This window comes from Monopterus albus, unplaced genomic scaffold (assembly GCF_001952655.1).
Source record: "Monopterus albus unplaced genomic scaffold, M_albus_1.0 scaffold98.1, whole genome shotgun sequence".
NCBI classification, from domain to species: domain Eukaryota; kingdom Metazoa; phylum Chordata; class Actinopteri; order Synbranchiformes; family Synbranchidae; genus Monopterus; species Monopterus albus.
In genome coordinates, this window is record NW_018127978.1 from 3,021,412 (window position 1) to 3,048,796 (window position 27,385).

Sequence of the window (27,385 nt, forward strand, 5' to 3'; positions counted from 1 at the left end):
AAAAAGTTGTGTATTCCAAGAACAAGTTGCTCTTCATAGGTTTTGTGCTAAGTCAATACTATTGTATTGTTCAGATTAGGTAACAAAGCTGTCAAAAAAGACATTTTTACATAGTACAGTGGAAACCTGGTTTCATATTAGAAATAAGATAGGACAATATTAAAATAGGTAATTCAGGGTGTGGAAATACAAAAAAAGCAGGGAAACCCCATCTTGCATTCCCAGAAAGGAATATGCCTTCAGTGTGGCAAGTTTATAACCAACTCATGCCACATGAAACAACTTCAAGAAAAACTAAATCCATCAATAGTAACAGGGGCAGGAAAACACGGTTTCCCCTCAATCTACCTGATGACACAAGTGAAAAAAGCAGCAGCAGCCACTTTCACAGATCAGCCAGACAGCTATCAGATGATGGCCTTGACTGTGGCTGGCTACAGTCAGAGCTCACAGTGTTTTTAAGGTGGCTGTTCTGGCTTTCCCGTCACCCTTCTGGGGTTTGTTTTATTGGCTGGGGGTTGGTTAAGGCCACTGGCATAAAGCAGCAGGTCTGCCTTAAACTTTTCAAAATACATGTACACAACCATCATACCATCTCCAACTTGTTTTTGCACTTTTACTAGACACTGGAAAAAAAGCTACCCTGTGCAAAAGCTTTTATCAATTAGTCTCACATTGAACTGTAGAGTCAAACCATTTTCATAGAATTACAAACTACACATATAGGAAACCTGAAATGTGAACACCAAGGCTGAGTGGGAGCATGTGGGTGGCAAAGGACAATTGAACTGTTACAACAACCATTTTTCAATATTCAAAGCCTCTTTTGTTGTGGATGGGAAAACAAGTTTCTACACGCATAAAATCTCTCCCAGAGAGAGAGAGAGAGAGACCTGCGTTATGTAGGGAGCATGAATAAACCTCATCCTAATTAGAAAACATGTTTAAAATGTAAGAGCATGACTGACAGCTGATTTTATGACCAAACAGTTTCAAAACATACTGAGAAAACAAGATGAAACTAAAAAGAAAAATGGAGTGGGAAGAAAAATGTGATAAAACAAAAGCAATAATTTTCCGGGGTGGCCACAAACATAAAAAAAAAAAAAAAAAAAGCTATTGAAGGTCCAAAAATTGCCTTGTCCCACTAAACCCTGATCCCTTCAGTGCCAAAATGTGCTGTCCAGCTTGCTTGGGACCAGCTAGCAAAAACTCATAATACACCTTCAGATTCAGTTCCAAACTGTGTTCTGCTGGGAAATGTTTTTACTGCTATTTCTCAAAATGCATGTTCTTCAAAATGAATAAAAATGTGTCAGCAGGAGAGGCACAAGATGGCTGCAGTGCTAGCAAACAAAAATGAAACAACTGGGCTTACCTTGGGACAAAGTGATTGATGAACTGATAGCCAGGTCTTCAGATTGATTTTTAAACACACATGTAAAACAAATACACAAAAAACCTTTCCCACACTGATGATTACAAAAACCAGACATGTTTTACAGGATCTGGTTTTGAGAAGGATGGGATTATATCTGAGGGTGGGGCTTGGGGTTCTCCCAGATTGACAGATGTGTAGGAGGAAAAAGCAGTGATGAATGCTTTTTGGCTATTTGTTAAATGTTTTAGGATTGAAGGAGCTGTGCCGTACCGCAGCTGAGGCCTAGATGAAGTCTGACAGTTTGGGATTTGGGTACAGGAGAGGTTGGAGGGTGGGGGCAAGAGTTCAAGATCAGATTTGGTGTTTGATATAAAACCAAACTGTCTTGGCTTGAGGAAGGACCTCGAGGGGAGTTTGTAGACCATGGCATCTAAGTGAAAAGTTGCTTGCAGTCTTGAATATTAAAACTCTTCCTGCTCCTCAGCATCTGGGATCACAAAACCCTCCTAGAGAGTGAGTGAGAGAGAGAGAGAGAGAGACAGAAGGGGAGGTATGAATGAAAGCAATAGAGACAATTAAAAAAACAAAAAAAAAAACCCTGGAGTCTGAATTTAAGACTTGCCATCAACAAATCAGTCAGAAACCCCCTTATTGGTGTGGTGTGATTTGAGTCTCACATGGAGTCTGAAAGCCTGACATACTTCAGTCAACGCACAAACCTTACAGCAGTTACCTTACAGCGAAAGGATGCAACCAGCCTTGAGCCAGGTGGCAAACGGACTAACCATCAACAGAAGGAGGCATTGACAGCAGTTGGATGCCATCTCTGTGTGCAGTGATGCTGATCACTGTGAATCAGCAAAAGTCACTCAGTTCAGTAATTTAAAGCAAACTGTCTGCAATCCCCTTTCCACCTCACAATGCTGGTGTTGCACAATCCAGAGATGGGCACACTTTGTTCATGACTCACACTCGTGCCACATAAATAAATTTCCGACTTGACTTTCTACTTAAACCTGACTGACTCCAAACTCGACTCTGACTTCTGAGTAATAACTCATAAACATTAAGAGTCTTTTATCATTTCTGCGGGAGGTTTTGGTTTTCACCACCCTCTGTAATCCTGTAATGCACAGTGTGTGCCAATTACAGGCACCAGCTGTGCCAGTTTGTGTTGGAGATGGGATGTGTTGTAGCTTTTGGATCTAAGGATTTCAAAACCACGTTGAATCAACACATCTCTGAAACACAATGTGAGCATTATCACCTTCATGGAGGAGGATTTACTGCAGGACTTAAGGTCTTTCCACATACAGAGCAACATAAAGAAACAACACAAAAAAAGCTATTTTTGGAGGCGAATTAAATGCACTACATACATCACGCGATGATGACCGGCAGATGTTGACTTTGCTAAATACAAGGAGTGCATCCTGATCCCGATAAAAAGGGAATGTGGAACATTTCACTACTTGGTGGAGGGAATTAAACTGTACCATGGTCATTTTTGGGCCTAAACCAGGATGTCCGTGGGACAGTTTAAGGACCTGTTGCTGCTGCCACAGCACTTGCAGACCCTACTGACCCACAATAGGGCCTGGCCTCATGTCTTGAGGTAAAATATATACTGAACATGACTTTAATAAATAGGTTTAGTTGACGGTGTACCATGTGCTTGTAGTAACAATGTTGCAACATATGTCATGGTTGGTCACATATGTTCCTGTTGCTGACAAAAAAAATAAAGATGTTGGGGTGAAAAAAAAAAATGCTGCTTCTTGCTCAGTAATACTCCGTTGTTGACATGCAAGGGTTTATAGACAGAATATTGGTTTGAAAATGATTACTGACGTGTGGAAAATGTAGGAAAAATTTACCCCAATTGTGAAAAGACTAAGTTTTACCTAATAAACTGACAACTGAAGGTATTGTGTCATATGACAGGATTGATAAAGCTAAGAAATATCTAAAATGTTGGCAGTCCACCTCCAGTTTGACTCAGTAATGTTTAATGTCTGTATTTCAATTCAGTTTCCATGTTTTACAGAATTTAACAATGGAAAAGTTAGATGTCCAGTGGCAGCTCAGAGAGGCACAGCATTAATCCATGATGGACCCTTATTAGCAAACTTCAGGCGGGCTGCAATGTTGTTGTTGGAGAGCGATGTCTTCCTCTGTGGTGTCCTGCCTAGGACACCGTGGCTGTTCAATATTTTGCATATGAGTTACTCATGAACAGAGATGTTAACCAATCCCAGTTAATCCTTCAAGCCGTTAGCTGTTACTCTAGGGTTCTTTTTACCTCACTGATCATTCTGCCTCATGCCTTTGGAGTGATCTTGGCCACAGTACCAAACTGAAACTGACACCGTTTGTTTTTATAAGTCAAGGAAGCTCTAAACCACACCTCCGTTCTCGGTTTATTGATTGGACTCCAGGTTTGCCAACACCCGACTCCAGCTGACATGTAGTGACATCAAGAGCCTGGTGTTGTCATTTTTTTTCCACCATCACTTTGTATGTTTAATGGGTGTGTTTAATAAAGACATGAACGATCATGAGTGTTTGTTTTATCAGCTTAGAAATATTGTGTTTGTTGATATTTGTGACTTTGGTGAAGATCAGATCACATTGCATGACCAATTTATGCAGAAAACCAGGAAACTGCAAATACAGTAAAACCTTTTTAAAAAAATAAATTTTAACTTGACAAACGAGCGAGGTCTTGCAATACGAGTAGTATGTACGCTTTGTCTGCCGAGCGTCATGTCATGACTGAGCCAATGGTTCTTGCGCCTCATTCGTATAGTCAACATCTGTACTGCAACAATGGCCCCGATGAAGAAAAGAGAAAGGTTGAAAAGAAGGGCGGTAAGAAAACGGAGATGATTACGATGGAAGTTAAAAAGGAAATCACTAAGAAGCATGAACGAGGTATGCAAGTGGCCGACATCGCAAGATTTTATAAGCTGGAAACCTACAATCAGCTGGCCAGTGAAGCACCCTGGGGGAGTGAATGATCAGCTCATCCACACTGAATTTCCCCTGGAGCACATTACCTGTTTGTTTTGATTGCTTTAGGCCAGTAATACTGTATATCAAACAATTGGTTAATAGCCTGTTTGATTCATTTTCAAATTGGTCGCAATGTACACGGTCCATCAGACATCAAAATCAGCATCACGCCTCCAGTACTGGGACTCTGGCATCTGTGTACATTTAAGATGGGAGCAGCAGTTTGTCAGGATTTTTATGTTCAGTGCAAAGGGGACCTAATCAAATAAGCCACATTAAAGAAGGGTTAAAATCAGTCTTGTGTGACCTCTGTGTATAAGAAGCCCCTGGCTGATAGTGTGACACATAATGTGGGATTGTAACATTTTCTGAACTAGTTTGGTGTGTTCCGTCCTAATTAGCACAGGACATCTGCATATTTACAGCAGATATCATTGGGAGGTTTATTTAATTTAAAAAAAGAAAAAAATGTCCAGATCACTGATGTTGTGTGACCTCCCTTCACCACAGCTTTATCCTCCTGTGCAGTGGTCTGACTCGTCTCACACTCACACATTACGTTTCCAACAGCATGTGTGTGATTTTCCTTGCTTTGGCCCTACATTTCAGTGAAGTGACCCTAACCTATGATTGTCCAGAGATTTGACCGAGATGCAGAATATTCTTTTCATATATTAAAATGGACTTAGTTTATCAACATTATTGTGGGAATTTGTTTGCAATAATTACAGACTGTTGTATCGCCCAGGCCTAGTTTAGACAATATCTTTAATGTAGCTTCACTGTTTCTCATAACCAGGAAATGGAAAATTACTTTAATATCATTTTATGAATACCATACTGCTTTAAAATTCTCTGTCATTCACAATTTGAACTTCTAGTTTGACAAAACTGACATTTTTGTAACAATACACTTAATAAAATCAACCACTGACTGTTTAACCTACAGTATCACTATCCTTCATTCAAAAGAGATATCAGGTTTAATAAAAACAGATTACAAACTCACATCTGTTGCATAGAGGATGTCTACAATCCTCTGCAGTGTGGGGTCACCCTCTCCTTCCTTCTCCTGGCAAATCAGCTCAATGTTCCGCAGCTTACCAAAATAAAAGTCTCTCTCCTTCTCCATGTCCTGAATCGCAGATTTCAATGTCTCCAGCTGTGGAACAAGGGTCAAAACAACCTTTAAGTTTTGTTTCTACATTAATAAATGACATATTTTACTTGGCTTACTCATTTTAATATTATGTTGAAGTGGTTTGATTTATTTGCTTGTTGTAAAACTAAAGTTACTTCATGTTTCTGTAGTAACTGTATGGATTTCAGAGCAAAGAAACAATATTTTCTTGGTGGTGTGCTAACCTCATTTAGGAGCTCTGCCCTCTCCTCACCAGCTCCTCCCATCCCTGGCTTCCTTGCACTAACAGGAGCCAACTTCGGTGCTACCTTGGCGACAGGTGGCCTCTGAGGAGCTGAAGAGAAATAAGATAAATAACAATGTGAATACTCCACCTTTCACATCAGCAGTACTTTAGCAGTACTTTCCCACCATAATTTATTAAATCTGAGCTCTGACCTTGATTGATGGCCTTTTTAGGTGGTTTGTTGAGAGCTGATGGGGAAGGGCTAGGTGTGGGCATGGCATCCTGGCCCTGCCGTGCCTCCACTGGATCATACTCCTTCCCATCGTAGTTTGCATCAAATAACTTCTTAAACCACTGAACAAACTCAAAGTTGTCCTGGAACTTCCCCTTTACCAGTTTGTCTACTGGAATGATCTGAAAGGAGAAAGAGAGAGGGAAACAGATAGAGAGAGAAAAAGGAGTTGGAGAGCGAAAATGTTAACTGTTTAGAAATGTTAAGGGGTAATATCCTTCACTGTGACTTGGCTTAGACAGATGCTTCAGACATGGAATAAAGATGGAATAAACTTACAAGCAAACAAACAATGTACTGACTGCACGGGACAGCAGAAAATATGTAAAACCCTTCTCTTCTGGCACATACTTTAAGACTCGATGTAGTTTGGAATCAAAGCCACAGTGAGAAAAAGAGTAGCAGACAAGTTAGTGGGAGCAGCTTTGCAGTAAACACACTAACTAAGCGAAGGAGGAAGCTGACATTACACCATGCACACTCATAAGGTATGAATGAGGGCCAAGTCCACAATGCAGATACAGTGAATAGCTATGAATATACTGATGTGCTCTACATGTTCAAGCATCTCTAATATGGATCTATGAATAAACACTGTCTGGGCATTTCAAAACAGTGAACAAGTCTACAACAAAGAGTTAAAAAATAGGCAGCAGGAAGGAAGCTGGTCCATGAATAAATTACACAAGCTTTAGCAACAGTCCTGCAAGTTCAGTCTAAAAATAAACAATGACTAAACTGGATCTGCGCTACTCTGATGATTCTGTCAATATAAAGACGCTGTGAAGCTTCTGAATGTGAAGAGGGAAAATTTAACAAATGCAAACTGCAAAATGCAACTGATTTGATTCTAGTGTAAAAAAAAAACAACAAAAAAAAACAAAAAAAAAAAACACACTGCTTAGAAAATGAAGTTTCAAGCATTTCGGTTGTAATTCTGCCTATCCTTTGGTGACTTTACTTTGACAGATAAAACCACTGCACAGTAGACAGTAGACAAAGAGGGACAGACAACCTGAAGAGGTGCTAAGAAAAACAGAGTCAGTTAACCTGGCTAGGAGGGGATGACAGAGTTTCAGTTTGATTATCAAGCAGCAGTATGGAATGAAGGCTGAAGCTACTCTTACAACAGTTTATGATACTCCGTTCTAACAAACAGCCAGAATGATCAGGGGTCCTTTTCTTTCAGTAGCAAGCTTGTTGTGCAGGTTTTTTTTTTAAGGTGCAGATTTTAAACAACCTCTGCTTCATGTACTTATTTGGATTATTTGGTGTTGTCACCATTCCTTAGACAGGCATTTATAAAGTTACAAACTACACCATAATCACACGATTATTCTTTACAGGGAGAGAGTTGTATGAGGGGATCAAATCTAGTCCTAACGGCCTATTGTTGCTTTCAGTGTCTTCAAAGGTGATGCAGGTTTTGTCTTCTATGACCTGGTATGAAATGACTTATTAGAGTCACAAAATGTTGTACTTGTTCTAACAGGGCTCTGGAGATCCCCTTTAAATACAAGAGAAAAATGATAAAGCTAGAGCCACAGTAAGCTAGTTAAAGAGGTACATGTAACACACATCCCAACCTTATCTGTTGTCAAAGGAAACTGCAGAACTGTTCCTGTTATACTGAAAACTGCTGTACAGTGTTTGTGTCACAGAGTCTTTATTTCTGTTGCTCATGGCAAGACACAGGTATCAAATTGTATAAGCTCTTAGGATATGATGGTTGCATGTTTACAAAAATGATTGTTTTGCTGCCATCTAATATAACTTCCTTCATATATTTCCAGACCTTCTGCACTTATGTAGGGTGTGCCATGTAAATTTAAACTGACATTAAGGTGCATGTTATACTTACTTTGTCAACTCCCATCTTTTTGAAAGCAACCTGCAGAAGCTTGAAGTTGTGGATGTATTCGTGCTCCAGCTTGGCACCAAATTTGACTTTCTTCAGAGGCACAGAGTTGGGAAAAAGCATGTCCATGAATTGGCAATAGACAGCACCTGAACAAAAAAGGGCCCAAATATTGCGTTACAGGTCCTCCAAGGTCCAATATAGTAAAACTTGTTACTGGTACTGAGTGGGTGCTGCATGTTCATAATTAATGCATACCTTAAAAAACACAACATGTAGTGTAAGAGCAAAGAATTAAAATAATGTCCATCTTCCTTTCAAGTGACAACAGAAGACAGACATTTCTATACATCAATGGCACACCAACTGAAAAGAAGATTTTACTGAATGTGTGAGAGAGGCTGAGCCAGTCAATATATGCATCACACAGCTCTACACTTTTAAATAGTAAAAAGAAAGAAAATCAACATGTGGCAGTCAATATTGCTATCTCTCACACTGACAATGGACCACCCGAACAGCTCCTCTCCGTATCTGTTTTTAAAAGTTAAGATTAATGCTAATTCTAAAACTCTGTTGCTCCCTCAATGCAGAGGAATACTGAAAAATACTTTCCCAGACTTAAATGACTCGTCCTCTGCAGGTGCAGACAGTATGGCCCAAAAGTATTAGCAGAACTGAGTTAACATTAGAAACGTAAGAAAACACACATGGGAAAGCTGAACAGCGATCCAATTAATTTGCTTCAGGTATTTCCAGACTATACCCAGTGCTGCTGAAGCAGCAAGAGGGGGTCAGGAAGAGAGAAATGTAGGACTAGAGGAGGAGGACAACAGCCAAGGACACTGCAGAAGCAGCAGGTCAGGTGGAGCAAACACAGAGATGCAGAAGCTAAGCGACCCCCTTTCTTTTCTTCACTGCAGAGAGTGTGTGTGGGAAACAGAGGGAAATGGCTGGTGCACCCACTGTGCCTGTACGGAGTCAAATAGTAGTGTCATGATAGAGGAATTTCTAATTTTAATATGACACCTTTAAAAATATCAATATTCGATACCATTTTTGGTACCAAGGGAAAAAACTGACACCCAATTGAGGGTATAACATTTTTCCATTTTATTTACAAGATAGTATAACAAGGCTATAACATGACAATGAGGTATGACTATTTTAGGCTAGTAGCAGAGAACAGCAGAATGACTCTAGTAGACAATACCAATAACTGTTTGTGTACTTTTTGTCATTTTTTTTAACATTAATGGATACAATGTTTTTGAGGCAGTAGACATGTACGAGCCTCTGAGATTGTCATATATGCTGTGCACAACAGCATCTAACTTAATTTACCAATGAAGTATTTTCCTATCAACTGAATCTCTGCTCTGAATGAAGGCTCAGGAGAGGCTTGTCCTTGCCCATCTACATTCTCTGGTGAGCTCGAATATGGATCCGCTGCAATTAGCTTACCAGCAATGAAACAAGGTGGATGATGCTATCATCTACTTCCTTCACAGATGGTTGACGACAGACAGAAAGAGACTAGACACATTGACTAGGAAGGCCAACTCTGTCTTGGTATGCTCTCGTGAGATGCCCAAATGACCAACAGTTTGGCCAACACCTCACACTCTTCCTAGGACAACCTAAGTGGCCTGAGCAGCAACTTCAGGGACAGTCTCTTCTAACTGCAGTAGGTGAAGGAGCAATACACAACCTACATCACTGCTCCCAGCAAGCACAAATAACTCAGTATTCGCAGACTGATTTTTATAAATTTCACAGCTTAAAGACACTGCACACTTTAACAATGTTGCCTTTCAGACATGCACTATAAACCTAAAACTATCTAGACATTACCTAGAGGAGCTCTGTCAGACTGCAAATCTGACACAGAGCTAGAGCGCATGAGGATGAGGTTCTATCAAGTGACTGGTGAGAATACTGAGGAATACAAACATCCGATGATAAAATAAAATGGTCATTACAATGAAGACACCCATGAAAATATCTAACTGGGCACACAACGACATTCAGGAACTTCTGTCATTAAGAGCTGGTGCTAGAGTCATCAGAGAAGTCAAGAGACTTGTTTGTTTATGACCAAATTACAAACTTGCTAGGAGCCACCCCCCCAAAAAAAATCACATAATCCAAACAAGGTATTTCCAATAGGTGAGAACATATTTGACATAGACTACATCCTGTTGTGTGCTACGTGTGAGAAAGGGAAACTCCAGACAAAATCCTGACCTGATTCCGCAGACACTGCCCAGAGTTCCTTTGCTTTTTGGCTAAATGGCTTTAGTTGTTTTGTACATACTCTTTATGTATGTGGATGGGCAAAAGATCTGATTCTGGTATTATTGTTACTATTATTACTAATGTTTTATTTATTGTGCACTTTACTATAATTCAATCATTCTAAATTCTATTTTTATTACTTTTATTGAATCATTTTGCTCTGCAGCTATAACACCTGAATTTCCCCTGTGGGGGAATCAGTAAAGTAATATCATTATTATAACTAGAGACAGGCATTTCCTGAAGAAAAAAAAAGGTGTGAATGCTGATTGCTGAAGAATTGCCCTAGCGATGCTGAAATGGCTGATATCCACTGCTGAAACAGCCAACTGCTGATGAAACGAAAATGCTGAATAATTAGGGAAGATGAAAAAAGGTTGAACAACAATAATAATAATAATCACCTTTATTTGGCCAAGTATGTTACACGCACTAGGAATTTGTTTCCGGTACAGAACCGAGGCAGCCATCTGCGACGCCAACTCACATCAATGACTAACCATCGGGGGCAACTTGGGGGGTTCGGTGTCTTGTCCAAGGACACTTCGACATGTGGACTGCAGGCACCATACGTAATTCGAACCTACAACCCTCCGGTTGGGAGACAACTGCTCTGTCCACTGAACCACAGTCGCCCCCACAATGTACAGTCCTTATTGAAGCCAACCCCTACTCCTCAGGCACCTCCCCCTCTAAGATCCATAATGCTACCAGGTACACTGTCCATTCCTTGACTCTGCAAACAGATTAAATGTGTATCCTGCTAACACTTTCCCACTGTTAATGTTTGGAGTTTAGTTTACACTGATGAACTAAACCCAGCAGCATACTCAGGAAGTTGAAGTTCGTGCACTGGCGTAAAACACGTGCCAAATGTCAACATGTGAGTCGTCAGTGTGACGATTTGCTGTGGCGACCCCTAAACGGAAAAAGCCGAAAGTGACTTTCTATTACTGAAGCTGCAAGAGAGGGTCAGGAAGAGAGTGGTGAAGAGATGTAGGAGGAGGGCAGCAGCCAACCTGCTGCTGCATGAGAGCTGGTGCAGAAGAGACAGGTCTGATGAGCAGCACAGCAGCACTACTATATTTAATTAAAAACACACAATTAGAATATAATTTTGTGAGAAACACTGCACAATCACGCAAAAACTCTCACATGCTCACACCCACCCATTCTTCCAACATGAGCACCCCATCCTGAAACTATTTCACAGGATCTGACAACTGACTGAAACATACATAAAAGCCAAAAAGACCTGATGCATACACATTTCTTACCTGAACACAACATTTCTATCTTGGTGAGGTTCATCTGTAGAGATTCATTGATCCAGATCAGCATGTCATGACGACTTAGGTTGTCACTGGTCACAGAGGTTGAGTACACGTTCACAGCCATTGTCGGTCACCTGATGAGACCGAGTAGTAGTGTGAAATGGTGCCATTATCTTAAGGTATTTTTTTTTCCTTTAATCTGATTTATAAATAACATGACCAAGACCTGCCAACAGCCAACATGGAAAATCTCTCTGTTTTTGCCTCTCCATTTATATATGACGGGGTCAGAACATTAGAAATATCTCTGAATATTATGCAGTCCAGTAGAACATAACCATTAACAATGACAAATAAACAAATAACCGAATTTATACATTTGCAAATAATTTCAAACACTTCAATATTATGAGTTTCATAAAGATAAGATGTAATGACTGTTGTACTGGACTGCGTTCAAATACACAGGTGTATCTAATAAAGAGCTTGCTAATGACAGTCTGGTTAAGGTCTCTAGTTACAGCACACACACTCATCCACAGTCTCTGCTGTGGCTCATCTCCTACATCACTTATTTCTGCAACAACTGAAAGTAGTAGCTGGAAGGAACAACATTTCTCTTCAGATGCAATCAACTATTATAAGTGGATTGGCAAAAGATCTGATCCGTGTAGAGAAGATTTCTATCTAAATGAGAGAACACATAATTGGACATGTGTTATTAAATTTAGAATCATACAAGTCTTTGTATGAAGTGGTTATTCAAGGCATTGCCACCAGTTAACAAATTTAATGGCCAACAGACAACTTCTACATCTCTTTCTAGCGAAGCATAGAGTTTAGGGCTGCAGTTAAAGATGATTGTCATTATGGATAAACTGGCTGATTATTTTCTCAATCAATAATCGTTTTGTCAATGAAACTGCAAAAAAACTGTGCAATGCCCATCAGGATATCTTAGAGTGATGTCATTAATTGTCTTGTTTTTTCTGACAAGAGCCCAAATATTTAAAATGCTCAATTATAATATACAGTATATAGCGACTGGAAACCCTGGTAGGCCAGTGGTTAAGGGTTCGAATCAGGGTTGCGTCAGGAAGGGAATCCGGAGTAAAACACGTGCCAAATGTCAACATGCGAGTCGTCAGTGTGACGATTCGCTATGGCGACCCCTAAACGGGAAAAGCCGAAAGTGACTTACTTTCTTTCTTTCTATATAGCTACTGGAAACCGTTTGAACAGGGTGAAACAACTCGACGGGGGACAGCCTTCCACACAGCACTATCGAAATCTGTTCCCCCGCGTAGATCCCCATCTCCCTGTTAAATCTGTGCTTCCATTAGAGCTCCCCACGCGATGGTTATGGCAAGTTTCAAATTAGAGGATACATCTCACCGGGGAACAGATTTGGACACAACACCGGAAGTAATTCCAGCGTCGCGAAAACGTTTCAAACTCAGACGATGAATTTCACTTATTTAAAATTATCTAAACGATTAATGGAGAAAATTCTAGAAAGATTATGAGTGGTGGAAATAATTGTTAGCTGCAGTTCTATATCTTAAAAGCAATCCGGATGATAAGAGTTTACCTAGGTCACTAACATTAAATGAAAGAGGCCCGGCGTTGAGAGACTTGGACGCTAACATTAGCCTGATGGTCAGCAGCCTAACATTAGATTCCTAAAACATTAGCTTTGCTATATGCCCACCCAACAAACTGTATCAGCTGTTAACCAACAAGATACCATCTTGACAGCTGACTGAATATGTTGCCAATTCAATTAATACAGCGGCGATCAAAATGTAGCTAATTTTAGCTACGATTCTGTCTCAGGCTAAACACGACCACCAGCTAACGTGTACCAGCATACCTCACAGACATTTTCCCCACCTCGAATTTAGCAAGCACCACATCAGTTTAAGTTAGCCCGTGGCTGTTAATGCTATTAATTTCAGTCTTGGAGGTTAGCGGTAACTAAGAGTAACAAAAGTATGTCTAATTCAAAGCCTCGCCCAAGTTGGTTGGTAAACTCGGAAATCGGAGAGTCACAAGCTAACATTTTAGCTAACAGAGATTATCTTAGGTGCCTTCTCAACCAGTCGGCGTTTCAAATGCCGGCTAGCAAGTGATACGTGTGTACGAAAACGTCCAACTTACCTTGAGTTAGCGGGCTTTCACAGTTCTTAATCACGATGACTTATGTTTCTCGGCTGTAACTCTGTGACATAAAAATCAACATACACTTGTTTCGACGTAAGTCCTTCTGCTTTTTCTTTTTTCCCCTTCTGGCCAGTTCACGTTCACTCCGCCGGCAGCGGAAAGACCGATTTGATGACGTCAGGACGAAACAGCTAACGCCTAAAAGGAACGAGAGCGCGACGACAGAATAGAATAAGACGGACGGCGAGATGTGTAATATCTTGGGATAATCTCATATGTAGTCTTAGCTGTAATAAAATATGGAAATCACCTACATCTAACTTATTGACTGTCAAACGTTTTTACAAAGATTTAAAAGATGTTGGTTCTTTTAGTGAACATGTGCTTTTGGATGTTCCAGCTCTCACAAGGTTTGACAATATGTCAGTTCATTTATTACTCATACTGACATGAATTTTTTTCCTTTTTTGGAACATGTACTCTGTTAATAATTATTTATGGTTAAAGTCAAATAAGGATTGCTGGTATTTTTAATGATGCCCTTAAAGAGAGATTGCTTGTATGTCAACAGGCAGGAGAAATACTATAGTTTTGAGTCCAAGCCTCCCATTTCCCCACCAAAAGTTATAAAAATACTTCAAAATAAACTGTGACTTTTCAGATTTTATTTATTCTTTTTAACACAATCTTATATTCTCACAGGTAGGTCCGAATGCTGTTTTAAAGCCTTCTCCAAACTGCCAGGGATACAATTCTGATACAAGGAAGAAGTGATACCTTTATTTTTTGCTCAATTGAAAGAGGCTAAATTTAAATATAGCCAAGTCCAAAACTACTGTTCTTAACTGCTACCAGGTTGTTAAAACCATAACAAGTGTCAGCTATGGGACAAGTGAAAAAAATGAGGCTATTTCTGAGATAATTACAATTTATTTGAATTAGTATACTGTATTTAAAAAAACTTATTTCCATTCACTTACCTAAATATGTAATCATGTGAGATATAAAGGAGTGCACAGACAGCTCACTCTATGTTCAACTATTTATAAATGTAAAAAACTATCAATAAAAACAGTATCTGGTACAGTACAGAGATGATGATCATGGGCATTCTAGATGAGATGGACACTTTTGTCTTCCTCCACACATACAGGCTGAACATGTCATTGATACATTCATAGCTCTAAATCTATTCTCTTGGTGTTATCTGTAAAATACCATACAGTCCACCTAAATCCCTTCACTAAAACGGTGCTGAAAACCCATGTTCATGTTACAATAATTAGTCTGAATAGATCACAGTCTTCTGCATGAGTATTCAGTCAATACAAGAATCAGAGAATTAGGCCTTGTACCTCAGTGTTCTAGGATTATTCATCACAAAAAAGGTTCTGAAGATAATATGATTAAACAGGGCTAAGAAGTAATGCATGTGCTGTATTTATTGACCAAATGCAAAGATCTGCAGATTTGATTTTCCCATCAGACATTTTGACTTGTCATATTATCAACGTTACTGATGGCTTCATACTATTCGTGTCCCAGTAAGACATGACTGTGTGACCAGGACCCCAGAGCTGAAGGACCTAAATGGAATTCAGTCATTCACTTCAGCATTTTCACCTGTGTTTTTTCTACTGTGACATGTCAAAATGTCTTAGGGGAAAAAGCTTTATTGACAAAAACAGAGTCCCATTTTTATGTATTGCTTAACATTAACCGATTTTTGGAATTAAGACATGATGCTGATGATCATTATATTTCACTAGCACAATTTTGTTATAATTTAGCACCAAGGCCCTTTGTGTTCATCACAGGTTTGTTTGTGTGAAAGTGGCAGTGCACACACAGACTCCATAAAGCACCAATGCAGCAATAAAAACATATTACAACTCAGTCCAACTAAAATACACAGTCAAGATCATACTCAATTCCTTTCTTCTGCCCTGTAGAGCTGCAGGAGTAGTCAATTAACTGATTAGTCAACTGAAAGAAAATTGGCAATAATTACGATAATCCAATAATCATTGTAATAAATTTCCATCAACGCTTTCTTTGTCATATACAATAGTAAACTGAAATTCTCTGGCATCTGTACTGTCAGTCAGACAAGTCAAGCCATCTGACGAGATAACCTGAACTCTTGAAAATTGGGCATTTTTCACTATTTTTGGACATTATACAGTCTAACCAGTTAATCAACATCAGTGCATTAACTGATTGTGATAATAATCATTAGTTGCAGCTCCACTTGCCTTCATTAAAAAGGTTGAAAAGAAGAAGTTTTGGAAATAGATAATCAAGGGTCGGTGATTGAATTGTGGATGAAAACCCACAAACCCCGAAATATCTGAATGTCTGTAATGATGCTGATGAGTTCATTTCATCAAAGGAAACAGAGGAAATGAAATGTCTGTACAAACTACAACATCTTTTACAATTACAGTACATATTAAGGTATTGAAATATGTTTCTCCTGGAAACCACAAACACTTCAAATTTCACAGTAAGACAGTGTGACAGCTCTGAGTTCAACATGATTCACGTTTTGCAACCCCACAAGTTAAAAGTAGCACTGGTGTATGACAAATTAAAAATATCTGTCTCATTCCAACATTCACCATCTGAACATTAGTCTTCATGCACTAAATTAAAAATTGTTAAAAATATTAAATGTCTTATGTAGACATGCACAATCACAAGATACAGGATCAATATTCATGTCAAATAACAAAACTAGCTAAAAGTTTAGGTGGTTACTGACTAAAAAGCCCTAAAAAAACAGCAGAATTTGATATAACATCATCAGCATACAATACCATTAATTTTGACCTTTGAAAATGATAGACTTTGACTTTTCCTGTTTCCTGGTCACTGGGTAATGGCACTGCAGAAAGTCACTGAGCAGTCTGGGAAAAAAGGAAGTGTCTTTAAACTCCAGTGTGCAGCAATGGTCAGGAGGAAAAACAGAGGTAAGGCAAGAAATGGAAGGAGCATAATCTACAGTTTTTTAACTAAAACGAAGAGTAGCACTGAAAGCCACAGTGACTGTTATGCATAGAAACCACAGAAACTGCACGTGTGACATGAATCAAAAGACTTAAGTGCATAGCAGACAAAACTAGTCATCCATAAAAATCTGTCTAAAGCTGCCTTTTGAAAGTAGGAGACTGACTGCAAAGACTCTTTATGCTCTGTCTGGTTCTTATAAAACACAGAGGGCAAAAGCCCTCAGTGCGCACACACTCATCCACCCACACACATATATAAACATACTATACTACAGAAGACATAACCCACCTCCCCTATGATAGTTGCTGCTGTTCTGGAGAGGCAGGGGAGGACGAGAAGGTGGAGGAGTTGGAGGTGGTCAAAGGAAGCAGCTCCTCACAGGCAAAATAGTCCTTCAGGGGGGCAAAGAGGTGGCGGATGACTGGCACACTCCATGCCTTCCCCAGCACTTTCTGCCTCTGCTGCCGATTCATGTTCCTCACATCGGTGTAATGTTTGGGGAAACCAAAGATTCTGGTGAAGAATGGAGAAAACATATGTTAGCTACAATCCAAACGCTTCACATTTTGTAAATTAGGTGAAAATAAACAGACTTTTCTTTCTTATAAAAATGGCTTTGGTGGTACCAATCTTCATATACCTGAAATACAGTACATCAATACCAGTACAATGCAGTATATCTGAAAAAAATGAGTGTGTTCATTGTGTTCTGTGGCCTTGTTTCCGTGTTGGGATCCAGGTGCTTTGCTATAGTGGGAACCTAGTTATTATCAGGAGACTTGAGAACAGGACCTTAGAAGCTGAGGTGAACTGTTGCTAGAGAAGTTCATTAATAAATGTGCAGATGGAAATTAAGGCAGAATTTTAAAAATGCAGCCCTCTCATTCTTTTGTATGAGGCCACTGCATCAGTGCATCAAAGGTGCAGAGAGCTCCAGCAAAAATGCAGGGTCATTCTGCAAAACAAAAAAAATAACTGCAATGTGACATCACCCATAAAGGCATCACAGAGGCAAATCCAAAGTATAACTGCAGATTCCTAGTACACTGTACTGAGAACTCTGTATGTCTAATGTTTAACTGGCACCATTAGAAATGTCCAGTTCCTGTCTCTGCAGCCGTAGCACTTTTTTTTTAAACACAAGGCTGTTTTTGGTCTCAACTGCAGCAGAAACCACTGCTGGCCACAGTTCTCTAGTGGAGCTTGACTGTTGACTATCAGTAAATAGTCATGTTCAGGTTTTGACCAGCCTGTGTACTCAGGATTCTCATAGGGTTTAACAGAGCAGAGGCAGTGGTGGACTGTGCATTTGGTTTTATGTAAGCAATATATTATCTGCCCAGTTTCAGCATAGTCTGGATTTGATATATATTGGGTTAAGAATTAATTGCCTTTTTAGTTAAGCGTCACCTTTAATTGTACACACACAGCATCATATTGCCTACTTTTCTAGTTCCGTGATCCAGAGGATGTCCTCTCTGTTGTTGTGAAGAACTGGCAGTATAGACACGTCTTTGCCCTGTTTCAGAGAGTTTGGATTGGTGGTGATCGTCCTCACCTTGGTGACCTAGACCAAAAACAACATGCAGAAGTAATTTTTTCTACCCAAATGAACATCTTAATCACAACTGTTTAAGAATGACACATTGCTTACACAGAATGGAAAGACTTTAGACAAAAAAATAAGAATCAAACTGAAGCAACAGGTTCAGTCACTGACCCTGGCCGTTCTACCGATCTCTAAACAGTCCTGGAGACTCAACTTGTCATTCTGGGAGGCTATAATTGGCCTGATGAGACATAAATAACAAAGTTTATTTACAGTATAAGGCACTTTAAAAATACATAACTTACAAAGTGCTAGACAAACTAAAGAAACAAAAAGGCAGGAAAAAAGAAAAGAAGAAAACATAACACTTACAGCAAAAGTATTCATTCCCTTGAATGTTTTACCCTTTTACTGATTTTATAAATCAATCGTGGTCAATATAATTTGGCTTGGGAGAAGATTCATTTTCCAGCAAGACAATGACCCAAATACAGTGAAAGCTACACAGAAATGGTTTAAAGACAACAAGGTGAGTGTTCTGGAGTGGCTGAGTCAAAGCTCACACTTCAATCTGATAGAGAATCTGAGGCTGGGCTTGAAAAGGGCTGTTCATACCCAGTCACTGCGCAACCTGGCAGACCTTGGGCAGTTTTTTTAAAGAATGGAGTAAAATTGCAGTATCCAGATGTGCAAGCCTGACTGAGAACTAGCCACACAGACTCAGTGCTGTGATTGCAGCCAAAGGTGCATCTACTAAATACTGACTTGAAGGGGGTGAATATTTATACAATCACTTATTTCCCATGACATGTTTTTATTTAATTGACATTACTTTGTAGAAACCTGTTTTCGCATTCACATTAAAGAGTTTTTTTTTTTGTAATTTTGTCAAAAAAGCCAAATTATATTGACCATGATTGATTTATAAAATCAATAAAAGGGTAACACAACCAAGGAGGTGAATACTTTTTATAGGTGCTGTACAAGGAGAGATAATAATCAAGGAGAAGAAAGTGTAAAAAACTCTTATAAATCAAAAACATTTTCACATAACCAATTTGTCAAACATCTAGGAAGGATACGACATAGAAATGTTACAAGCTTGAAGACAATGGTACTAATGCTTTATATATTTACTGATATCACTGTTACTGCTACAGGAAGCCAATATATTTCTATAATCCAAAAAAGTCTGAAATCAGTTTGAATATTTTAATCCTTATAACTCATGATTTAATGTACGTCTCACCTGCTCATCCCTGGGATGTTCCCCCAGAAGTAACGAGCTCTATGGGCTGGGCTAACCTTAACTGCATCCACCAGCACTGGGTTGCACTGTCAAAGAACCATAGAGCAGCAATAGTCAGCCCTGCCTGTCATTCTTTCAGAAATTAGAACATACAAGTCAGAAATAATCAGCAGTGCAGTGGTGAAGGGATTGTGGTAGAGAAAATGGGAAGGGAGGTAAGGGGAGCAAAAAGGAAAATGTCAGAGCAGAGCAAAGAGGCAAGAAGAGAGTACTTCAAAGTATCCACCAGTAACAAGAACTAAATTAAGCAAACCTCAAGGAAGCGGGATATATTGACTCTGTCGTGTGTGTTCATGAAGACCACATTTTCAAACAGCCAGAAGAACGGCCTGGGGTCACCCTCATTGGGCTTCAGCAACTGAAGGATGCGGTAGTATTCAAAGAACAGCCTGCCGGTGCCCTCTGCCAGAGAGAATAGCATATCACAGCGAAGAACAGAGGCTTCAGCCCTTTGATATTTTTACACTCCTTCCAAACACTAATATACACCATCAACTTAACAACTGTGACTATAAAATGATCATTTTGATCAAAGCATAACTGAGGCTAGTGGAGATAGAAATATTATTCAGTGATCTCATTTGTGTACAGTTAATCAGGTCTATAACTGCTGATTATTGCATATTTGTTCTTTTCTTTTGAATAATCTTTACATCAACAAAAAGTAAAACAACAATAACAGTTCAAACTGCATTTTCTATAAACAAGTTCAAAAAGCTAATGCTGATGTGCATACACCACAGCTACGCACCATAAAGGCCTTTTCTGATTGGGTTGACGATGGAGAGGTCATTACAGGGGCTGCCACCAATCAGCAAATCAAACGGGCCCCACTGCTTGATCTGGATCATCAAAGAGTGATAATTCAGTATTTTCCGTCATTTCAGTGACATCAGTCAGTCTATATGATATTTTAAAATATATTTTCAACTGATGTAAGACACCAAAAAAATCTGACTTTTAATATAAACAAAAAAATAATCGTCAAATGGATCTGAAGTCACTATTCGCAAAACAAACTTGGGAGGAAAGACAAGGAAAATATTTAAACCTGCAATATTTGATATTTCTGGCCACTGAAAGAAGTTGTGAAGGTAACACTGACATATCCCCAGCATTTGCCCTACCATAAAAAGGCTTAGGCTCAGAAGTGCTTTTGTGAAGCACCTAGGCTGAATGAATGTAAAAAGGCGACATATCAGAATGAATGTAAAGACAACAGTAAATTATATTAGAACCAAAATCAGCTTTACTGTAGGACACACCAGGAATTTGACTCTGGTACAGTGGCTCTCAATGTGTACTGTAAAATCCGGACTATAAGCCGCTACTTTTTTTCCACAAGCTTTGAACCCTGCGGCTTAAACAATGATGCGGCTAATTTATGGATTTTTACGGGCTAACGAGCTTTGTGCCGCCAATACATTTAGCCTCGTCACATCAGACCAATTAAATTACCGAACAGGTCACAGTGGACCAATGAAACTGTTCGAATTAAATTAAATGCACTCACACTAAATTCTTCAGATCAGTCATTTTGCGCTTCATGCACACACCCTCATCCTGGAAAACGCACGAAGAAATGCCTATGATGCAGCTTTCAAGTTAGCAGCGATCGATCTAGCTATCGAAGAAGGAAATAGAGCTGCTGCACGTAAGCTTGGCATCAATGAATCAATGGTGAGATGATGGAGAAGGCAGCATGAAGAACTGACTCAATCCAAAAACACGACAAAAGCTGTAACATATTTCTGTGTAAATATCTCATGTTACAACGTGGACACAGCTTATAGACAAGTGCGGCCAATATATGTACAAAATTTTTTTTCTTCTTAAATTTAGTAGGTGCGACCTATAGTCAGGTGCACTCAATAGTCCGGTTTTTATGGTATGCACAATGTTCTTCTGTAAGGCAATGAGTATACAAAATAAGACTGAGAGAACAAGAAAAGAAAAAGAATGTGCAGACAAGACAAAGGAATCTGCATTGGGACAATAAAGTACTTATAAATAGTGAAATATATATATATACACAGTTTCAGATAGATATATACAAAAGCATATTTACAAGGTTTTGCACTCAGGGTTGTCATTCTGTTATACAGTCATGGGTTAAGTGTCCATCAGAGTGATGGCACTGAAAAATAACAGAGCAGTGACTTGATCTCAAAATGAAATGTAAGCTGGCAACAGGAATGACCTGTCAATCAACAATCAGTGTCTGGAGGAACGTTGGTGATTGGCAGCATCGCCAAGCTGATCAAACAGCCGACTGGACATTTCTCTGTAACCTCATCTCAGGACGTTATTTACAGCCATCGATAAGGCCTCCACTAAGGATATATGAAGTAGGCTATAACTTTGTTATAGAGTAATTTCTGTGAATGGTAACAATACAGTTGTAAGCAATGTATGTGTAAACCAGCACAATAAGTAGTGGGCCAGACAATTTACAATAAGCTGAAAGGCAGAATAAAGCAGCAAATAAAACTGAGGAGAATTGTAGAATCAGGTGAAAAGTCTGTGTGTGTGTGTGTGTGTGTGTGTGTGTGAACATACATGTTCCTCGGTAATGAACCGAGCATCACCAACACGGATGATCTTCCCATCATGGTTGACTTCTGCCACAGCAAGTGAATCCTCACAAACCTCTGAAGCAACATATTTCTCTACTTTAAATCCAAGTTCTTTCAGCACCAGGTAGCCTACAGATATAAAGACACACACACACACACACACTTCTTTTAAACTACTAACTGGAATAAATCAGCACAAGGATGAAAAAGTAACATTAAGAAATCAGAAGGAAAGATTTTTTAAAACCGACAGTGTATAATAACAATCAGCTTTTGCTGTTACAATGTACTCTTGATATTTTCTCTCTGTAGTTTTTAATCATGACTTCAGTGGTTTCAGAAGCAAAATATAGAAATGTTGATTGTGCATTGTCATTAAATAAATAGATAAGCAAATTAAAGGAAAGAATCTGTTGGCCTATTTCGACCAGCAGAAAAGTATTGCTGACTACTGAGGCCAGAACAGCCGCGCAAGACCACTGTCTGCACCATCAGACTATTTGGACAGCAGACCCACCTGTTGCTATGCCATCAAACAGTGAGAGAACTCGAACTGGTCTGCGAAGATTGGCAGGGATGGATGGGTAAACACGGTGTGGTTCCTGAAACATTAAAAACAATGTGGTAACTGATCCAGCTAATGGTGAACATGTTAGCAAACAACGTCTTCATCCAGCAGTTACAGAGCAACATTATCCATGGTGTTGTGTCCACCTGATGAATGCAAGTCTACTGTTCACTCGTTTTTGGTCTCTACCAACTCCTGAGCTAAACATCTGGCTGTTTAGCAGCTAACTGCTCTGCTATGCTAACCAATTAATCTCTGTCTGTCTGTTGTTTACTGCTGAGCTGAAAGTCATAAAGCTTTGTGAAGTCCTCGGGAGCTGCAGATTCAGCTGATGATTCTCTGTAGGTGCAACTGTACAAGACACGCCTTAAACATCATCATTTGATACGCTGTTAAAAAATGATTATAGCTGCTTTAAATTTGTGTTAGTGAGAATAAGATTCTTGTAAGTGCAATTCTGTGTTAAATTATTTATTGTAACTTCCTTATTTGTCACTTATTTGCATCTCAATACAATTTATGGTTATTAGATTTTTATGTGTATGTTTGTGTGCATATAATTCTCAGTAGATCAGATTTTGATTGATTTTTGTTGTTTTGTTATTAAATGATTATCTGTGTATATCACACATGCTCCCAGCATACAGTTAAACTTACTAGTTATTTCATGTTAGTTAAGTATTCTCTGCAGCTCTTCTTGTATTTCCTTTTACTGCTGTGACACTTCAATTTGCCTGTATGGGATGAATACATCCATTATCTATACTGCTTATTTCTGAATAGTGTCGCAGGGGTGCTGGAGCCAATCTCAGTTGACAGTGGGTGAGAGGCAGGGTCCACCCTGGACAGGTCGTCAGTCTATCACAGGGCTGACATGTAGACAAACAACCACGCGTGCTCTCTCCTATGAGCAATTTAGGGTCATCAATCAACTTAAGCCGAATATCTTTTGACTGTGGGAGGAAGCTGGAATACCCGGAGGCAGGCACAGGGAGAACGTGCAAACTCTAGGTTGACTCTCTGAACCCAGAACCTTCTTACTGTGAGGCGACAGCACTGACCACCATGCCACTGTGCAATTATGCTGTAGATTCTCTGCCAAATATACTATATAAACATTTACAAAGATAGTTAATTAACAATGGTGTTAAAAAGGAAAATAAGCGAGCAGGTAGAGAGACATGAATTTTAATTGACATGAAGTCATACTTGATAAAGGACAATGAATTATTAATCAATACAAAATAGAGAACAGTTTAATTTATCAAGGAAATAAGAAACTGCTGCTTCTCTGTTTAATCATTGGAAATTCAGTATAGTTGTATTATATGCAACTATACTGGATATAATTCATGACTTTCTGATGTTTTATAGACAAAACAACAAATCCAAGAAAAAACTGGCTAATTAATTAATAATAAAAACAAATGAAGATTGAAAACCATGAACAAACAATCCTGTCACAGTGTAGTGAGGACCTAAAATTAAAACAGACATATACAGTGTGGTGTGTAAGGCTTTCTAGCTGAAAAAAAAAAAGTATTTTATTGTATTCTGTCATTCCACTGGCTGATCTGCTGCTTTGTCCTGGGCTCTTATGTTGTCAACTTCCTCTCCACCCTGTCTGGCAAGCTCCAGCTTTACTACTGCTAATTTGACACAGCTGGAGCCTATTGAGTCCAATCGGGGGGCGGCTTTATAAGCTGGCTTCACTAGACAGCCTCTGTCATTTGTGCTCCATGCCTTGTCAAGCTATGGACTAGGCTCCCATTTTTGGACTCGCCTTCAGGTGGTTTATGGTTTAGTTTCAGAGACTCTAGAGACTGGTTTGCCTACTTTGAGGTGTAATTTTTGTTTGATGAATTTCATGTGTTAAAGTGACTGTTTGCCAGCTAAGTGCTGTTTTTTTGTTTCTTATCATCCATCCATCTATCTTCTTCCGCTTCATCCGGGACCGGGTCGCGGGGGCAGTAGCCCGAGCAGAGCCTCCCAGACTTCCCTCTCCCCACACACCTCCTCTAGCTCCTCAGGAGGAACCCCAAGGTGTTCCCAGGCCAGCCAGGAGACATAGTCTCTCCAACGTGTCCTGGGTCTGCCTCGAGGCCTTCTCCCGGAGGCATGTGCCCGGAATACCTCCCCAGGGATGCATCCTAAACAGGTGCCTGAGCCACCTGAACTGGTTCCGCTCAACATGGAGGAGCAGTGGCTCTACTGAGCTCCTCACGGGTGACTGAGCTCCACACCTTATCCCTAAGGGTGCGCCCAGCCACCCTCCGGAGGAAACTCATTTCTGCTGCTTGTATCCACGATCTCATTCTTTCGGTCATGATCCAAAGTTCATGGCCATAGGTGAGGGTAGGAACGTAGATTGACCAGTAACTTGAGAGCTTCATCTTACGACTTCTTCACCACAATGGACCAGTACAGAGAACGCATTACTGTGGATGCCGCACTGATCCGTCTGTCAGCCTACTGCTCCATTTTTCCCTCACTCGTGAACAAGACCCCGAGGTACTTAAACTCCTCCACATGAGGGAGCAACTAGCCCCCAACCTGGAGAGAGCAATCCACCTTTTTCCGACTGAAAACCATGGCCTCAGATTTGGAGGTGCTAATTCTCATCCCCACCGCTTCACACTCAGCTGCAAACCCCTCCAGTGCACGCTGTAGGTTCTTGAACTGATGAAGCCAACAGAACCACATCATCCACAAAGAGCAGAGACGAGATTCTGAGATTCTATTCAGAGACCTCCCGTGACTGTGCGCCAGCTTCTAGCGGTGTTCAGAGGTCATTAAATGTCACTTCAACTTACTTGTTTCCTGACTGGTGTTTGTTTTGAATCCATTCACCACTACACCTGACAGTATTCAGAGATCAGGGGAGTTGTCACAGTTATAAAAATGGTCATGATCTGTTAAGGACTCACAAACTCCATCGCGCTGTTGTTGGCAAATAATTCCTGAACACGAATGCTCCAGTCCTGCCTGGGAATCAAAGCTCCATGGGGTTGATGAGACTGACACAGGTAACAGATCCACGGGTCCCGCAGCTTCAATGACTCAAATGTCCCTGGACCAACAAGGATATTCAGACAGTCCTCGCAGTAGGATCTACAGATGGAAAGGAAGAAAAAAAAGAAGGTGGGCATAAAAATAAAATCAAAAAAAGGTCACCATTGTTACCTTGTTTTGGATGGCTACATGAAAATGCACAGAAAGGAAAAAGTAAGAAAAGAACCTGCAGCAGCTATCGTTGCCACACAGTATGACCTCCATTCCATAGCAGCAGATGGTACAGTAGGATTGATATCCATCTTCATCATAACGATACAGAGTCTCTGTAAAGTTATTCTACCGGGACACAGACAACATGACCAAAGGTTGGGACATTTGAACAGACAGAGTTGGAATCAGAAGTTCACCTACACTTAGGTAGAAGTCAATAAAACTGTTTTTTTTAACCACTCCACAGATGTCGTGCTAACAAACTCCTGTTTTGGCAAGTCAGTTAGGACATATACTTTGTGTGTGATTGAAATAATTTTTCTAACAATTGTTTACAGATTATTTCACTTATAATTCACTGTCACAATTCCAGTGGGTCAGAGGTTTACATACACTTAGTTGGATGGGCATTCAAACAGCTTGAAAAATTCCAAAAAATGATGTCATGGCTTTAGAAGCTTCTGATTGGTTAACTGACATCATGTGAGTCAATAGGAGGTGCACCTAAAGTGTGGACCTCCACAAGCCTGATTCATACTTGGGAGCAATTTCCAAACACCTGAAGGTAGGCCAGGAGGCCGCTGCAGTAAACTATGCAGCCATGCTCAGCAAACAGAGGCCTCGATGCAAACAGCCAATCAGGGAGAGTGCCGTCCTCGCCTCATGAATCCCAACCAGAGTATGCCAATCACACTCTCCTTAGCCCTGACCCTCAAAGCACTTCCCTCTTGTCCATGGCAAAATAGTGATAGGGAAGTGAAATTGAAAGAAAAAGAGTCACTGAAAAACACAGACAAAAAAAATCTGAAGATTTATAAAATAAAGCAGTGATCCTAACTGAACTAAGACAGGAGCTGTGAAAAACTGAGTTTAAATATATTTGGCTAAGGTGTATGTAAACTTCTGACTTCAACTGTATAGAACAGGAAACTGTACAGTGTAGCTTAATATTTCAGTTCAGGGTTCATACATTTAACTGCCATGTACAGTCACTGCTGGTTGTAATATAAAAGAGAAGTTGATAGTTCCTTACTTTACACTTTAAGCAGAGACTGCCTTTAAACAGAGGGTGGAATATCTCAACATTTTCAGTTCCACAACACAAACAGAAGCCTGCAGAAAAAAAACATACAAATGGGAGGAAACAGGTGAGGAGCAAATAAGTGACTGAGTCTAATTATTTATATGGATGCAAAAATGCAGTTATACTGTATGTAGTGTAAATAAAACTACATTCTTATGTTTCCATTATAAAAATGAATCATGTAAAAACTTAAGCGCTTCACTAGAGTATTAGCAGTTCTTACAATACTGTGCACATGCAAAGATGTGAGGGACTGTTGACGGATTAAAACATAATTATTTCACCATTTAACAACAAAATCAAATAATTATGCATAAACAAGAACAACCTCAAAAATTAGAATTACGTGTGACATGTTCTGTTATTGGACTTCTGTGCTAGCCACAGTTTGTCCATAACAAACACCATGTTCAT

The 27,385-nt window shown here is 39.7% G+C and overlaps 2 protein-coding genes across 2 annotated transcripts in view; both read right to left on the reverse strand.

The window, feature by feature from the left end:
* Positions 1–1,819: 1,819 nt before the first annotated feature.
* On the reverse strand, positions 1,820–13,795 carry mapre1b (microtubule-associated protein, RP/EB family, member 1b). Its single transcript, XM_020609203.1, has 7 exons — positions 13,646–13,795; positions 11,489–11,619; positions 7,917–8,062; positions 5,976–6,177; positions 5,762–5,871; positions 5,406–5,558; positions 1,820–1,887 (listed from the first exon to the last, which is right to left on the reverse strand). The coding sequence occupies exons 2-7, from the start codon at positions 11,607–11,609 to the stop codon at positions 1,843–1,845; spliced, it is 777 nt and encodes a 258-aa protein (XP_020464859.1). The 5' UTR covers positions 11,610–11,619; positions 13,646–13,795; the 3' UTR covers positions 1,820–1,842.
* Positions 13,796–13,925: 130 nt separating this feature from the next.
* LOC109965298 (uncharacterized) overlaps positions 13,926–27,385 on the reverse strand; it is a 52,831-nt gene continuing 39,371 nt past the window's right edge. Inside the window, exons 12-23 of the mRNA XM_020609202.1 lie at positions 26,921–27,000; positions 25,901–26,013; positions 25,590–25,773; positions 22,612–22,696; positions 22,078–22,223; positions 20,270–20,360; positions 19,772–19,920; positions 19,459–19,544; positions 18,381–18,450; positions 18,106–18,227; positions 16,949–17,173; positions 13,926–16,557 (exon numbers count right to left, since the gene is read on the reverse strand). Of these exons, the coding sequence (XP_020464858.1) occupies positions 16,954–17,173; positions 18,106–18,227; positions 18,381–18,450; positions 19,459–19,544; positions 19,772–19,920; positions 20,270–20,360; positions 22,078–22,223; positions 22,612–22,696; positions 25,590–25,773; positions 25,901–26,013; positions 26,921–27,000 (1,346 nt within the window). The 3' untranslated portion in view covers positions 13,926–16,557; positions 16,949–16,953. The remainder of the gene's footprint in view (positions 16,558–16,948; positions 17,174–18,105; positions 18,228–18,380; positions 18,451–19,458; positions 19,545–19,771; positions 19,921–20,269; positions 20,361–22,077; positions 22,224–22,611; positions 22,697–25,589; positions 25,774–25,900; positions 26,014–26,920; positions 27,001–27,385) is intronic.